The sequence below is a fragment of the Cucurbita pepo genome, chromosome LG03 (genome assembly GCF_002806865.2).
Source record: "Cucurbita pepo subsp. pepo cultivar mu-cu-16 chromosome LG03, ASM280686v2, whole genome shotgun sequence".
Taxonomy (NCBI): domain Eukaryota; kingdom Viridiplantae; phylum Streptophyta; class Magnoliopsida; order Cucurbitales; family Cucurbitaceae; genus Cucurbita; species Cucurbita pepo.
This window is the reverse complement of record NC_036640.1, coordinates 9,156,291-9,171,805: the sequence shown is the minus strand read 5'-3', so window position 1 is coordinate 9,171,805 and position 15,515 is coordinate 9,156,291. Positions and strand designations below refer to the sequence as shown.

At 37.6% G+C, this 15,515-nt stretch overlaps 3 protein-coding genes across 7 annotated transcripts; 2 read left to right on the top strand and 1 right to left on the bottom strand.

The window, feature by feature from the left end:
• Positions 1 to 2,600: 2,600 nt before the first annotated feature.
• LOC111791051 (pentatricopeptide repeat-containing protein At3g16010) lies at positions 2,601 to 4,890 on the bottom strand. The gene is made up of 2 exons (XM_023672233.1): positions 4,704 to 4,890; positions 2,601 to 4,571 (listed from the first exon to the last, which is right to left on the bottom strand). Exons 1-2 carry the CDS (start codon positions 4,777 to 4,779, stop codon positions 2,728 to 2,730), a joined length of 1,920 nt encoding a protein of 639 aa, XP_023528001.1. The 5' UTR covers positions 4,780 to 4,890; the 3' UTR covers positions 2,601 to 2,727.
• Positions 4,891 to 5,114: 224 nt separating this feature from the next.
• On the top strand, positions 5,115 to 9,963 carry LOC111791052 (methyltransferase-like protein 22). Of its 4 annotated transcripts, none has more exons than XR_002814609.1 (10): positions 5,115 to 5,296; positions 5,447 to 5,569; positions 6,552 to 6,637; positions 6,722 to 6,824; positions 7,010 to 7,060; positions 7,599 to 7,752; positions 8,449 to 8,587; positions 9,200 to 9,305; positions 9,389 to 9,609; positions 9,880 to 9,963. XR_002814609.1 is itself a non-coding variant. In XM_023672236.1 (9 exons), the coding sequence occupies exons 1-9, from the start codon at positions 5,188 to 5,190 to the stop codon at positions 9,541 to 9,543; spliced, it is 1,011 nt and encodes a 336-aa protein (XP_023528004.1). In that variant the 5' UTR covers positions 5,115 to 5,187; the 3' UTR covers positions 9,544 to 9,833. The 4 variants fall into 4 exon arrangements, 2 of the variants coding, with proteins under 2 accessions (XP_023528004.1, XP_023528002.1); XR_002814608.1 differs by lacking the exon at positions 9,880 to 9,963 and adding an exon at positions 9,692 to 9,833; XM_023672236.1 differs by lacking the exon at positions 9,880 to 9,963 and having other exon boundaries at positions 5,462 to 5,569; positions 9,389 to 9,833.
• Positions 9,964 to 11,003: 1,040 nt separating this feature from the next.
• Positions 11,004 to 15,266, top strand: LOC111790120 (nitrate regulatory gene2 protein-like). Of its 2 annotated transcripts, XM_023670944.1 has the most exons (5): positions 11,004 to 12,209; positions 12,335 to 12,510; positions 13,585 to 13,808; positions 14,044 to 14,844; positions 14,993 to 15,266. In XM_023670944.1, the coding sequence occupies exons 1-4, from the start codon at positions 11,180 to 11,182 to the stop codon at positions 14,819 to 14,821; spliced, it is 2,208 nt and encodes a 735-aa protein (XP_023526712.1). In that variant the 5' UTR covers positions 11,004 to 11,179; the 3' UTR covers positions 14,822 to 14,844; positions 14,993 to 15,266. The 2 variants fall into 2 exon arrangements, with proteins under 2 accessions (XP_023526712.1, XP_023526711.1); XM_023670943.1 differs by lacking the exon at positions 14,993 to 15,266 and having other exon boundaries at positions 14,044 to 14,967.
• The last annotated feature ends 249 nt before the right edge of the window (positions 15,267 to 15,515 follow it).

Here is a 15,515-nt window from a genome sequence, read left to right as displayed (position 1 = left end):
TAATTTTATGATTTGTCCACGTGTGTCGGATAGGATTTTACTTCCACATCTTATTTTCGACCTAGCTTCTTTGTTTTAAGGTTGTATTTGAGCAATTCAAATGGATTGAAGTTGTCTTTCCAAACTCTATGAATGGATACTTAAAAACGCTAAAATCATGTGGTCATGGGCACGTGATTGTGCGTGAAATCGAGCGTAGACGAGACTTTTGGTGCATGAGATATGGTAATTGAGTGCGTGCAGCCTCGGATCATACTCCGTTTCGTTCTATTCAACTCCTTTTGACTTGTTCTATCAAGATTGTCCTATGGTTACTTTGAAAGTTGTAAAATGTGGGTCCAATTAGGAGAAATTGCGATAAAATTACCCTATTAAGAGTAAATTACGAGAATAAAGGAGTTAACGATTCAAATATATAGCATGTCGGAACTCATAAACATGTTTTTTTAACTTATTTTATATGTGTAAACATGTTGATTATGTGATTATAAGCTTAATAATAATGAGTACTCCTGACTGACGCGTTGTATGCTAAGTTAGGAACAATGAGTATTGCTGACCATCGAATTGTATGATATTACAAGTCGCCAAAGAGTTTGGCCGTATTTGATCGAGAGTGAGTCTTCGTGTTCAAAAATTTTGATAATCATAAATGGAGCCAAATGTCCTAATAAAACTAAGAACTATTAGTGAATAAAACTGAATAAATAATTGGAAAAATAGTCAATATAAGTTGTTGAGGACGATGATGCCGTTGAATTGGAGACTTCCGGAGACCCTATTAGACCCAAGTCCATTTTTGTGTATTTATTGCTCCTAATTCGCTTTACCCTTGTTTTTATTTATTCAAAAGAGCAGATTACTTTACAGTATATAATTATGAAAAATATAATATGCGTCAATAGTAACAACGGTGATTCGGACTTTCGATGAGTGGGCGTTACAAATTCTATATTAGGTGACCTCTTGAGAATTTTTCTAAGATACATGTGAGTGAAAACAAAACACGCTAAAACGATTCGTGTTGGTTGTAAGAATAGTTTTTACTTTTAGAAGTGAAGTGTAAGTAACGTGACAATACAAAAGGAACGTGGGAGAATGTCTGGGCCATCAGGTGCCAAATATGGATTCTGAATCTTGAGCAAGAGGTATTACAAATGGTATCAAAACAAGTATCTCTCTCAATAAGATGTGGTTCGGTGACAAACTAAGACGAGAGCGATCTTGAGGATAAGATGACTAAAAAATGCTCAAAATAACTAAACGTACCAACGAGGTGCATCATCCTTTTCAGTGACTCTATCATAGAAGCTATTTATGTTGAACCTCTCGAGAAACCCTAAACACTAAACTCTAAACCTCTCCAAAATTTTCGTAGGACGCAAAACAAGAAAAACGCATTAATTTTTGTTTTTTTTTTTTTAAGGTTTGATTGGGCTAAAAGAAACCTAACCTAATGATTATGTTTTTTCCCCTTTCATATTCCTTACTCCATTATTGTTTCGTTTATTTTTCTAATAGTTTTTTTTAAAAAAAGAATGTTATTTAATTTCTGTTGAATTTTTAAAAGTTGCGTAAATTGTTTTTATTTGATAATTAATTTTAATATTTTAATCTATTTGGTAAATAATCTTATCTCTTCAGTAAAGACAAAGGTTGAAGTGATGATAAATTATATCACCAATTCACCAACTAAAAATTTGCTTCCTTTTTTCCAATTTAAAGGTCATATGATTATATTTAATTTCACTTTATTTCTTTTTAATTTAAAATTAGTTCTAAGTTAATATTTTTTTAAGCCATTTTTAATTAGCTAATATCATGATATGCCACCTTTTCTTTTTTTAAAAAAGTTAATTACTAAAATAAGATATCAAAAGATCTCTTTCATTATTGTTATTATTATTTATTAAAAAAAGTTATTTTATGGTTTTGTGTTTTTTTTTTTTTTTGGGAATATACCCATATGATTCCAATTTTAGGTTATTTGTTTTCAGATTTGATATTAAACTCGTATATTTTAAAAATTAAAATCAAATATTTGAAATTACTTCAGTTTTTGTTATTGTTAATAAATTTTAAATTTAGTTATTGGAAATACACGACAAAATTAAGATATTTAAAAGTAGTGAATGAAATCGTGCAATGTGTCACAATTATGAAAAGAGTAGGTTGTGACCCTCACGTTTGCGTTAAGCAAAGCTTTACTTGATGACCCTCAAGAGACACTCATTTAACCACGTGAGGGCTAATATAGAAGAATGTCATGATAGGACTGAAAAGGACGGTACATCATCTAATACACCATATAACGTGCACATTGAAGAGAAAACGAGACATAAGTAAGATAGAGATAATAAATAGACAGAAGCATCACAAATAGGCTTATTGAAGGGTCGATAGGGCCATAGACCTTAATCTTGAAAGTTGGAGTTTTGAAGGGAATTCGGACATGCGGTTTTAGAGTCAAGTCCATCCATATGAAATATGAAAGTTTGCCAAATTTAGTGTCAATTGGACCAAACGAACGCTCATGTGAAATATGTAAGGACCTTTATCATGTTCAATATATTTGCAATTTATTGATTATAAAGTGATTCTTACTTTAACTATGATCTAAAGGTTTTTGACTTGAAAGAGTGAACTCTGTTGGAAGCCAAAAGCAACATGGGAGATTCTAAAAATAATGTCGATCTATAAAGCCTAAAAGAAACTAGCATGACATCTTTACAATGAAGTAATTGGACTGCAATCTTCATCGACTTTACCTACTGCTTCGAGGATCGACGAGTAAGTGATGGGATCGTACTCGAATCCTTTCGACTTCATCTCTCTCATTAGCTTTGCAGCCTCCTCGAACATACCAGCTCGACTCAGACAACTGAGTACGGTATTATACGAAACTGCATCTGGCATGATTTTCGAATGTTTCATCTTTGTAAACATTTCGATGGCTCGCTTTGGGCCACCAGTCCTAGCTAAGCCATTTAGTATTATGTTGTGCGAGTTTATGTCTGGCGTGCAACCATTTTCGCCCATGTTTCTCATCAAGGAAAGCGCCTCGTCGATCATTCCAGCCCTAACCATCCCTGACATGAGTGCATTGTAAGTATAAACATCAGGGCTGCATCCAAGTTTTTTCATTTCATTAAAAAGATCAACAGCATCACTTAGACGTCCACACTTGCCAAAATGTTTTATCATCACAGCGTATACCCGAGCACTAGAGCGTCCACAATTCTCTTTCAATTCTTGAAATAGCTCATTTGCAGCTTCGTATCGCTTCGCCTGTCCAAGACTGTTGATCAGGCTGCAGTAAGCAGCTGGACATGGAGGAAACCCCTTTTCATCCATTTCTTCAAGAAGCATTAAGGCCTTCTCAACTCTATTTGTCTTGCAGAAACCATCAATAAGAATTGCATACGTGAACGAGCTCGGAGCAACGCCATTCGTCTTCATCTTTTCAAACCACAAAGCAGCCTCAGAAGCTGGAGCTTTTGATTCAAATATAGCTTTTAGTACAGTGTTGTAAGTAACCACATTGGGTGCACATTGCAAAGAATCCATTTTACCAAAAAGATTTAGAGCATCATCCAAACGACCCGCCCTGCCCAATATATTGATCAAATTGTTTATAAGTACGACATCGGGCTTGCAACCGTCCTTCGACATATTCAAAAACAAACTATAGGCATCATCTACCCTTCCAACTTTCCCAAGCCCCTTTATTAATTCAGTGTAAGTGAAGACAGTAGGAGCACAGCCCTTTCCCTTCATCTCCTCAACCAAACCCAAAGCTGCCTCAACCTTATTCAACTTAAAATACATTCCCAATATGGTAGTATAAATCTTTGCAGTTGGATATAAGCCATTCTCCTTCATTTCATCGAACAATCGAAACGCGAAATCATAACGCTCTAGCTTTCCAAACGCAGAGATAAGAGCAGTGTAGGTGATTGTATCAGGGGAGCAATTACCCTCACTGCATATCTCATTGTAGAGCTCATGAATCTTTTCATGGTGACCTTCTTGCATAAGCATCAAGATCAAGGTATTGTAAGTGGTTGCTGTTGGCTTACATTTGCGACCTTTAATCTGGTAAAACACAGACAAAGCCTTGTTTACCATTTTTGCCTTCCCTAAAATCTTAATAATTTCAGACAATTCAGCTGGACTCACAGGACATGGACTACGAACCATGTCTTGGATTGTCCTCCACATTTCACCAACAAGTCCAGATTCCTCTAAACAATGAATTAAAGCCATATAGGTAGTGGAATCATGCTGGAAGTTCTTTCTCTTTCCAGCCCATTTGAAGAACTGAATCTTAACCCTAATTTCTACATCAATTTGCAAGACTTGGCGAACTAACCTGTGATCAACTTTGAGCTTCAGCACTTCTATCGCCTTCTCTGCATCAGATCCCCACTTGAAAATTTTCAAAATCCTTATGAACCGCTCGTCAAGAGTTCGAACAGAAGGATCCTTCCGCAGCACCTTCCGATTGATAGGGAAGTTGGAAGCTTCCGGCCTTGGACTAGGCACTCGAAACATTTCGACAATTTCATTTTCTACATAAGAAGCAAAAACATAAACACTAACTGAATCAAAATTGGCATTTATGAATGTGAAACAGAGGAATTCTTCGAATCTATTACGGACTTTTGTGAGTCACCATTGAAGCAGATGAAAATGAAGCTAACCTGTTTGCTTGATTCTCGCAGAGAGATAGGGCAGAGAAGAAATGGACCGCTTCGAAGAGAATGCTGCGAAATTCATATTTAGAACATTGCCATTGGGGAGAATCAATAAGCACAGAATCAAACACAGATAAATTACGGCGATTGAGGAAGAAGAAGGGTAGGGAAAACTGGCGACAATACTTTTCAATGTTCCATTGCGCAAATATACAGAGTCGAATTTGGGCCGCCGGTTTTTCATCAGACCGAACCAACAGAATTTGGGCCGCCGGTTAGTCTGTTTGTGGGTCCGAGTTGGTTCGACACGCCAATATGGTGAACCGAAGCCGACTGCCTGTGCCTGGATCGAACCGCGATTGAACCGCCAGAGTTTCGGTCGAAACTTACGCTCTAGTATTTTCGTATAATCGATCCTTTTCTTTTTCTTTTTTTGTCGCAAGGCGTGAATTCATCTCTCTTTCGGTACCGGAGCCGGCGAAGGACTTCCATGGACGACGGAATCTCAGAGGAGCTGGTGATGAGTGAGGTTCACCTTGGCTGCCCACCTGGTTTTTCCGGGTCGTTTGTTTCCGATTTCACCATTTCCCTCCCTTCCGGTTCGTAATTCCATGCTTTCTCTGATTATCTCTTCCATTTTGGTACTGAACTTCAAAGCTGTTCCATTAGCTTCGCACTGCCTAGCACTTAACCATTTTCAGTTTTGTAATTAATGGCGGATGATAATAAGATTACTGACAAAATTATAGGTTTTGATGATTTAGATACAGAACCCAGAACCTATGTCAGTGATTCTGAAGGCTATTCACCGTCTACAAAGCAACTCATTCATTTCGACGAAGATGGAGATCTTGTTTTACCCAGGCGCCTTAGTCAGTACCCAACTCTTCTCTTCTTTATTTTTCACTTTTTAAGTATTGTTGGGGAGGTACCCAATTAATTGGTCATGAGTTTATAAGTTAGGAATACATATTTATTGATATGAGGCTTTTGGGGAAACCAAAAGTAAAGCCACGAGAGCTTATGCTCAAAGTAGACAATATCATACCATTGTAGAGAGTCGTGGTTTTTAACATGGTACTAGAGCTATGCCATTAGCTTAGCCATGTCAATAGAATCTTCAAATGTCGAACAAAGAAGTTTTGAGCGTCGAAGGTGTAGTCAAAAGAAGTTTTTAGCCTTTGTTCGAGGGCTCCAGAGAAGGAGTCGAGCCTTAATTAAAAGGAGATTGTTTGAGGGCTTCATAGACCTCATGGGAGGCTCTATGATCGGCTTTGTTCGAGGGGAGGATTGTTGAAGATTGTTGGAGAGGAGTCCCACATTGGCTAATTAAGGGGTTGATCATGGATTTATAAGTAAGGAATACATCTCTATTGGTATGAGGCCTTTTAGAAACCAAAAGCAAAGCTATGAGAGCTTATGCTCAAAGGAACAATATCATACCATTGTGGAGAGTCGTGGTTTCTAACATACAAGTGTCAATATAGAGTACCCAAATTTCTTATGCTTTTTGCATTCTTGCATATAGTAATTTATGATTGCATTTTAAAGAGATCTGGAAAATTAAGTTAACTCTTTTAATGAACGCATAATTTCTTTCCTTCGAGTCAAAGTGTTCACAGTTGTTGTTAGGCAGTAATGCGAGCAGCTGATTATAAGCTATATAACACATTTCATCAAATGCCCGAACGATGACAATTACTTGCTGTGCTAGTAATTGATCTGTTATGAATGCAAATTTTACATCTCTCAGTTAAATCCCTTGCATTGTTCCCACTTGAAAATATTTAAATTCTCAATATCCCATCAGCTATTTAATTGCTGAAATGCTGTAACATTTCTATATGAAAACAGATGTGGAAGTAGAACCTTCAGTTCGTAGTTATAACGTGTCGATCCAACATGATATTATGTCAACGATCCCAAGTGTTGGTTTGCAGGTAATTGTTTCTTATGATCTGTGATTTTATCCATTATTTTTCTTTTTTATTCATTATGTGATTCAGCGTCTTTTCCTCTTTCAGGTGTGGAAAGCAGAGCTAGTATTATCTGATTTTGTCTTGCATACAATGCTTACTTCATCTAAATTCGATGGAATTGTTGCTCTAGAACTTGGAGCTGGAACAGGTGTTTGATGGACGTGCATTCGTGATATTTATTTTTATGCACATTTGTTATTTTTCTGATTCCTACCATTTTGTATTAACGTACTGTTAGATGAAACAAAATTTCCTTTTTTTTCTTTTTTGAAAGACCACCGTTGACTATATTACTATTTCAATGACAGGGTCTTATCTTGTTCCTCTTGCCAGGACTGGTTGGAATATTGCTTGCACGGGTTGCGAAAACAGTATTTCTAACAGGTATCGGCTATAGCAATCCTCAGAAATTTTGATTTTTTGTTATTCCTTGTTTTCCCATTTTGGAAACGAGACAATCTGATGATCTTGACCATCAAGGACTCATAAGTTTCTCTTATAGTTTGATCTTGTTCTGTTCTGATGGATTGAGAAATGTTTGAGCGTGCACACTTTTTTCTTAACATGAAAACCAAAGTAAACTTAACCGTATTTATGTAACAGTCCAAGCCCACTGCTAGCAGATATTATCCTCTTTGGGCTTTCCCTTTCAGGCTTCTCCTTAAGGTTTTTAAACGCGTCGAAGTTTTCACACCTTTATAAATAATGCTTCGTTTCCCTCCCCCGCCGACGTGGGATCTCACAATTTATGTCTTTAAATATTAGTCAAATAAACCTTAAACTGCCTCTCATAGTCCACTTATGTTTTAGTTGGATTAGTTGTGAGTAATAATTAGCTTAGAGGCTTATCTAACTTGTTTTTCACGTATGGATCCATTGCAAGTATTTTTAATGCGAAGGATGTGCTCTTAATGATTGACAGATAAAGGCGATCATATCCTTGACAACTGTGCCAAAAACATTGGTCTTAATTCTGGTGGGTTCAGTGCTGGAGTTGCAGTTCATGTAAGGGAACTTGATTGGACAGAACCTTGGCCTCCAAAGCAAACCCGAGGAGAATGCCACCCAAATAACAGGTGACTAAAGCTTTGCAATTCACTATACCTGACAACTGTATGCCTTGGACTATGTTCATTTTTTCTCCCCATAAATGTGTGATTGGTATGTGACTTTAAAGTGTTTAGCGATCACTGCAAGTGTTTCTTTTTTTACATTGGTAATATTTGTTAAAATTTTACATAGTGGTAAAAGTTGTTTTTGACCAAATAAAAAAATTTCTAAAACAGTTCTTAATAACCCAAAGTGATTTGAGAAATTCTAAAAATAGATTAAAGTAAAATGCTTCAACTGATTTTAGATGAAACATGTAACAACTCAAGCCCACCGCTAGCAGATATTGTCCTCTTTGGGCTTTTCTTTTCGAGCTTCTCCTCAAGGTTTTTAAAATGCGTCTGTTACGTAGAGGTTCTACACCCTTCGGGGCCCAGCATTCTCGCTTGCACTTGTTCCCTTCTCTAATCAATGTGGGACCCCTCAATCCACCCCCTTCGGGGCCTAGCATCCTTGTGTTGAGTGTTCTTGGATGGAAGGGAACTTTTGAATTTCCTTGGGTGATTGCCATAAATGGTCGATAAATAAGTTTTTAAGTATATACTTCTTTCAAAAGGCTGCCGAACACACACTAAGCAATCTAAGACTTGTGCTCGTGGGTCCGGACTCATAGAACATAAAGTAATTGACGTTTCTTTTCTGGTGCCTTCATCGTCATACAGGTATTCCTGGGCCTTATCAGAGGTTGAAGAGGCACAGGGAGCCTGCTTACTTGTTGCTGCCGATGTTATCTATAGTGACGACTTGACAGATGCGTTTTTTAGTATCTTAGAGAAGTTTATGTCTCAAGGTTCAGAAAAGGTACGCATTCTCATGTTGAGATTATTATATTTTATTTGAGGTCTCCAATTGATGGGTTAGGTTAGTAGATAATGAAATATGCCTTTCATTTTATTTTTATATGGAAAAGATGCTAATCATTGACCATATGTAAAAGGACAAATGATATGAACAAACATTTGCTTGAAATAATGCATTATTAGGCAAGGGGCATGAAATTTGTATATATATGTGGGGCCTTATATTCTACCACATTTCCTCGTTGATCCTCATTTGAGGAGACCGAGATGAAACCATTGGGGTTGACCCGAAATCACTTATTGATTCTTTGTAGCTAAGTTAGGCATCGTGGAGTTGTAAGGAAACTTACTGCCAATCATTTACTCATTGTCAACCTACGCATATTTCAACTAGTTAAGACATATATTCTCAATCTAACCTGCGTTGAACTCAAAACGGGACCTCTTACCTACTTTTCTTTGGAATTATGTAGCGAGCTCGTGTATTGTCTTGGCTGAAACCATGAGGATGAGTAGCTATTGCGAAGTTTTGTTATTTGCTTAATGTTTTGGTTGAATATCAAATGTACGTAATGTTAGATGAATTAATTATCACTTGTACCAAACCCACCAGGTGTTGTATTTGGCTTTGGAAAAGCGCTATAACTTCACTCTGAATGACTTCGACATTGTAGCAAATGGCTATTCTCATTTCCTAAGTTACCTGAAACATGAAGACGGTAAGTGACAGTGACATTCAGCACGTATCTCCGTCTTTAACGTTTCTATCTCGAGCTCATGTTCTACTTTTGGTACTCGACAGATGATCCCAAACACAGCAGCTTGCAGCAGGAATCAAAACCATGTTTTATAGGCAACCGCATTGATCTCGCAAACATCCCACAATATGTCCTCAACTATGAAAGAGGTGAAGATGTAGAAATCTGGCAGATCAAGTATTGTAGGAAAGAGTCTTGAGATCAGAGAATGGCCATGAACATCTGCTGTAGAATTCACAAATAGTTGCCTGCATTCATAACTCTGGTGAGTATTCCCTTCAAAACTTCACCAAGAAAATGGGTATCAGTTATCACAGAACAAGGACTGAAGATACCTATTTTCGTAGACGAAGATCCACAAACAGTCCCAATCTCAGTTCTAATTCTGCATGTTTTATGAATCTTTTGTTCATTTCGTTTCAAAATCTTCCTAATATTTTTTCTTCGTTTCGTTTCGAAATCATTTTAAAGATTGATTTTTCCATTTTTCAATCGATTGTTTATAGATTTTTTGGAATAATGGTGTTGTTTTTAGCATTTGTAGGTAGAAGATTGATGCATTGACCTTTGAATGATATGATGATAATTAGTGCATTTGTGGTATTGGCTTGAAGTATTATAAACAATGTTATGAGATATACGATGAGTAGCATTTGGCATTTAAAATTGAATAAAATAACCTCATGCAGCCATGCACTTCTGTACAATGGTTTTAAATTTTTCTAAACTTGACTTTTGTCACCAAAATTGTTATTAAAGATTATAATTGACTTGGTCAAATGATTTAATTGAAATTATTTTTTATTTTTTATATTTTTTTTAGATTCAACCCAATTTTTAAGGTTGTGAAGTTTTTTAATCAAAGCAATATTATTAAATAATAAATTTTGATCATTGAATTAAGATTTACATCTCCAATATAAAATTTGAAAAATTCACATTTAAAAACGAATGGTAAAAGAAAAGCAAATAATCTGGAAAAATATGGAGTTAAATAAAATTAAAATAAATATATGTATATATAATTATAATGTAAAAAAAAAAAAAAAAACAATAAACTCGAAACAATCCAAGAAAATTCAACCAACCCACTCATGAAATTTTCATTTATTTGAATCCTAACTAACTTTTATAAGTCGGTAATACGACACTCTAGGTCAGGTTCTAATACATCAACGGATAAAACATCAATTATTATATCATAATTATTAAACTAAAAAAAATTAAATGGTACATCATTTAATTATTACCCATTAGTCCTACTTGCTGAAAATGAAAAATAGCTTTTTGGAAAAAAGAAAAGAAAGAAAAATGGTTGAAGGCTATATTTTTATTATTTTGGAAAAGTAGATAACTTAACTTGGAAATAAAGCTAAAAAGCAACGTTTTGTCATTAAAAAAAAGAAAAAAAAAAAGACTTTTCTTTTTAAAATATATTTTGAATAAATATGAAAAATACAATATTTTAATTTCTCTCCCCAAAATAAAAATAAATTAGTTTTTCAACTTAAATAACATAAACAAAATTTAAAAACACTGATGTATTTTATTTATTTATTTATTTATGTTCTGAATTTTGTTTTTAATGAAAAATAAAATAGTGCTGAAAAGATTCCCCCATATATAAATAAATAAATATTTATTGGGAAATTCTTTGAAAGTGAGAAACAGGCGCTGTTGTTGTTGTAACGTTCGAGCACGGGTCCTGGAATTACCGGAAATTTCAAGTCTGTCCCAAAACCCATTTTCAAATTACAATTTTCGATTTCCCTAAAATCTCCAATAATCCTTCATGCTCAACCCCTGATTTCGCCGCCGATTTCCAGAGCTGCTTGATGGGTTGTTCACAGTCCAAGATCGAGAATGAAGAAGCCATCGCGCGTTGTAAAGAGCGCAAGATTCATATGAAGGAGGCGGTGACGGCTCGGAACGCGTTCGCTGCTGCTCACTCTGCTTATTCCATGTCGCTTAAGAACACTGGAGCTGCTTTAAGCGATTATGCCCATGGTGAGGTTCAAAATTCCCTAATTGTTCCTGTATCTTCTACTCAACCAAACTCCGCCCTTACTTCCGCCACCGCTGCATCTTTTGAACCCTTTCCGCCGCCTCCACCGCCTTTGCCCCCTTCTAATTTTCATTCTCCTCTTCAAAGGGCGGCCACCATGCCTGAGATTAATATGTACAAACCCGATCTCAAGCCTGGGTCGCCCATTATTGAGGAGGAGGAAGAAAATGAAAACGAAGGCTCTGTTGGTGCGTTGAGGAGGAGGAGGAGTAATAAAAGTAAAGGAGATGAAGGGAGTAGCCGAAATAGAAATTCGGCGGAGCTTAATGAAGATTTGGCCGGTGCTTCCCCGCCTGTGCCACCGCCACCGTCTGAGAACCGGCATATTCCACCGCCCCCGCAACAAGATTCGACATATGACTATTTCTTCTCCGTTGATAACATACCGGTCTCGACGTTGAGTGAAGTTGAGGAGGTACAGATTAACAAAGCGGAGACTGAGCGCAAGTCGTTTGATAAAATGTCTAAGGGAGTGGACAATCATGATATGGAGGAAAGGGGAATTAGTGGAAAAGCTGAGACAGTGGAGTCAGTGCTCGAGGAGCCGGTGGCGCCGCCTCCAGCACCGCCTTCAGTGGCAGAATCCTCTGTGGCGGCGAAGAGCTTAAAGAAAATGAAACAGGGTGGATCTATGGGGGCCATGGATGGCAAGAGGATGGTGAAGCCAAATGTTAATCTTTTGCTGATATTTACAAATATCGATGATCATTTTCTCAAGGCTTCAGAGAGTGCCCATGAAGTGTCCAAGATGCTTGAGGCTACACGATTACACTATCATTCAAACTTTGCTGATAATCGAGGTATGGATCTTGCTTGGAAGTTAAGCTTTATGATTGCCAACTTGAACAATACATGCTAGACTCTCGAGCAGCTTGGGGGGAAGTTTTTGGTTTTTTTAAGAAGAATTTGTTCTACTTTTCTTTAGGTCACATTGACCACTCTGCCAGAGTGATGCGTGTTATTACATGGAACCGATCATTCAGGGGATTGGCTAATATGGATGATGGAAAAGATGATTTTTATGCAGAAGAGCAAGAAACTCATGCCACCGTGTTGGATAAACTACTGGCATGGGAGAAGAAGCTGTATGATGAAGTGAAGGTATATCAAACACTCTTCTTCATATCTTAATCTTTATGCATCTCTTTTGGCTACTCATTTATATGGGGTTGACCCTGCCTTTTTGCTGCCTTTCTGAAGAGTTTTGCACATTTGATTGTTACTATGGAGTCTGGATATTTCTTTCTTGCCTCTCGCTCTGTCTCTTATTATTATCATTGCCTGCTAGACACCAAGTTTGTTGGTTGGTTGGGTAGATCAGCCGCTGGTAGAAACCTTCTTGGCTGATCTTAGATATCAGGCCCCACTTCTGATCGTGTTATAATGAAACGAGTATGTGGAAGATTTTGACATTGAGTATTTGGCGTTTCTAGTCTTTATACATTGTGGGCTAACTGCTAGCCAATATTATCCTCTTTGGGCTTTCCTTTTCAGGCTTTCTCTCAAGGTTTTTTTAAAACGCGTTTGCTAGGGAGAGGTTTCCACACCTTTGTAAAGAATGTTTCGTTTCCTCCCCAACCGATATGGGATCTCGCAATCCACCCCTCTTCGAGCCAGCGTCCTCGCTCGCTTTCACTTGTTCCCTTCTCCAATTGATGTGGGACCTCCTCCTCTAATCCACCCCTCTCAGGGCCCAGTGTCCTTGTTGGCACACCACTTCGTGTCCACCCCCTTTCGGGGCTCAGCTTCCTTGCTAACACATCGCCCTGTGTCTGACTCTGATACCATTTGTTAGCCCAAGCCCACCGCTAGCAGATATTGTTCTATTTGGGCTTCCCTTCAAAGTTTTTAAAACGCGTCTGTGAGGGAGAAGTTTACATACCCTTACAAAGAATGTTTCGTTCTTCTCCCCAACTGATGTGGGATCTCACAAATTACTGCTTCATCATGGCCTTCAGTGCTGTCCTCCTGACCTTTGAAGCCTTGAGGTCACAATGTATGCTCATTCCTATTTGTAGCCCTGTTCTATCTGAACCAATAATCTAGACAGGCACTATATGTTGAGGTTTCAGTTATTTTGTTTGATTTGTGATCCTTCTGAAAGAAATTTGTACTTATATGATGGAAGGAAATTTCTTTTAACTGAATTTTCATTGTGATATTAACAATTGACAGGCAGGTGAACTCATGAAATTTGAGTACCAGAAGAAGGTTGCTACATTGAATAGGCTGAAGAAACGAGATTCTAATGCAGAAGCATTGGAGAAAGCAAAAGCAGCAGTAAGTCATCTGCACACTAGATATATTGTTGACATGCAATCCTTGGATTCAACTGTCTCAGAGATTAGTCGTCTACGAGATGAACAGTTATACCCGAAACTTGTTCAGCTTGTTAATGGGTGAGTTGCACGAAACATAGTAATATGCGAATGCATATGCTTTTTGTTTACTATACATTACAGTTACCTTTACGAATCGATTATAATGACTCATGGATATTGAGTTCAAAAATATTGTCTGTTCACGATTTATCTATCCTCCAATCTTATGAAATCCTAGAACATATTTGCTCAACTTTTAAGGATGTCACGTACATGTTTTTTCAAACCAGAAGTAATGTTTTTTGTTCTGCAGAATGTCATTGATGTGGGATACAATGAGAGCTCACCATGAAACACAATTGAAGATTGTAAGTGCATTGAGATCGTTGGATCTGTCTCAGTCCCCAAAAGAAACCAGTACTCATCATTACGAGCGCACGGTTCAGCTATGTGGCGTTGTTAGAGAGTGGCATTCACAGTTCGAGAAGCTCGTGCGCTGTCAAAAAGACTACATTAGAGCCTTAAACAGTTGGTTGAAACTAAATCTTATTCCCATAGAGAGTAGCTTGAGAGAGAAGGTTTCTTCTCCACCAAGAGTTCAAAGTCCCCCAATTCAGAAACTCCTCCTCGCTTGGCACGATCAACTCGAGAGACTCCCAGATGAGCATCTCAGAACTGCCATATTCACTTTTGGTGCTGTCATTAACACTATTATGCTGCAGCAAGACGAAGAGAGAAAACTGAAGACGAAGTGGGAGGAGACCGGGAAAGAACTCGAGCGCAAGCAGCGACACTTCAATGAATGGCATAACAAATACCAGCAACGGAGAATGCCCGATGAGTTGGACCCCGACAGGTCTGAAGAAAACACACAGGACGCCGCTGTCACGGAGAAGTTGGTTGCAGTAGAGTTGTTAAAGAAGAGATTGGAGGAGGAAATTGAAACTCATGCGAAGCAATGCCTTCATGTGAGGGAGAAATCGTTGGTAAGCCTTAAGAATCAGCTGCCAGACCTCTTCAGGGCATTGTCAGAGTTCTCCCTTGCTAGCTCAGAGATGTATAAGAACTTGAGGTCTATCTGTCAGGTCTAGATTTGAAGCAACAAAGTTTCCTTGTAAGTTATTGTATAATTTCCTTTCCTTTTCTTATTTTGATCTTTATTTTTACTTCAATCCTTTGGTGTTTGCCTTGGAACTCATTTTCATTGGTTAGTAGCTGTGTTTCTTTATTACCTGTTCTTCTCTTTGGTCTCTCGTTCATAGCTTTGTGACTGGTTTGTTTTATTTCAACAAACGAGAGCTGCCATTCCTCCTCCATCAAGCTCTGCTCGTTGATGCTCCGATCACTGCTGCGGGTACTTACGGCTATGGCGGTGCAACCGCTCGCCACCTTCACGGTCTTCCTGCATTACGGTGGCCTCCTCCCTCGGAGCTTGAACTTGCAGAGAACTGTTAGACAGCAGGAAGAGAACCATCTCTTCCATTTTCTTGTCAATTTTTGTTCCTCTTTGAAATTTTGGACGAACTTTTAACTCAATTTTATTAACCTCTCTTCTTTTTTTCATACTTATCTTCTAATTTTATTCTTCCAGATTTCAAATATATTATCGATATTATTAAAATTAAATCAATGATATATCAACATTCATATAAGATATATTGTAGATGATTATTGGGAGTGAGTTCCACAGTTAATTTAGTGGAAGATCATGGGTTTATAAGTGAGGAATACTATCTTCAAGGCCTTTTGGGAAGCTTGAAGCAAAGCCATGAGAACTTATGCTTA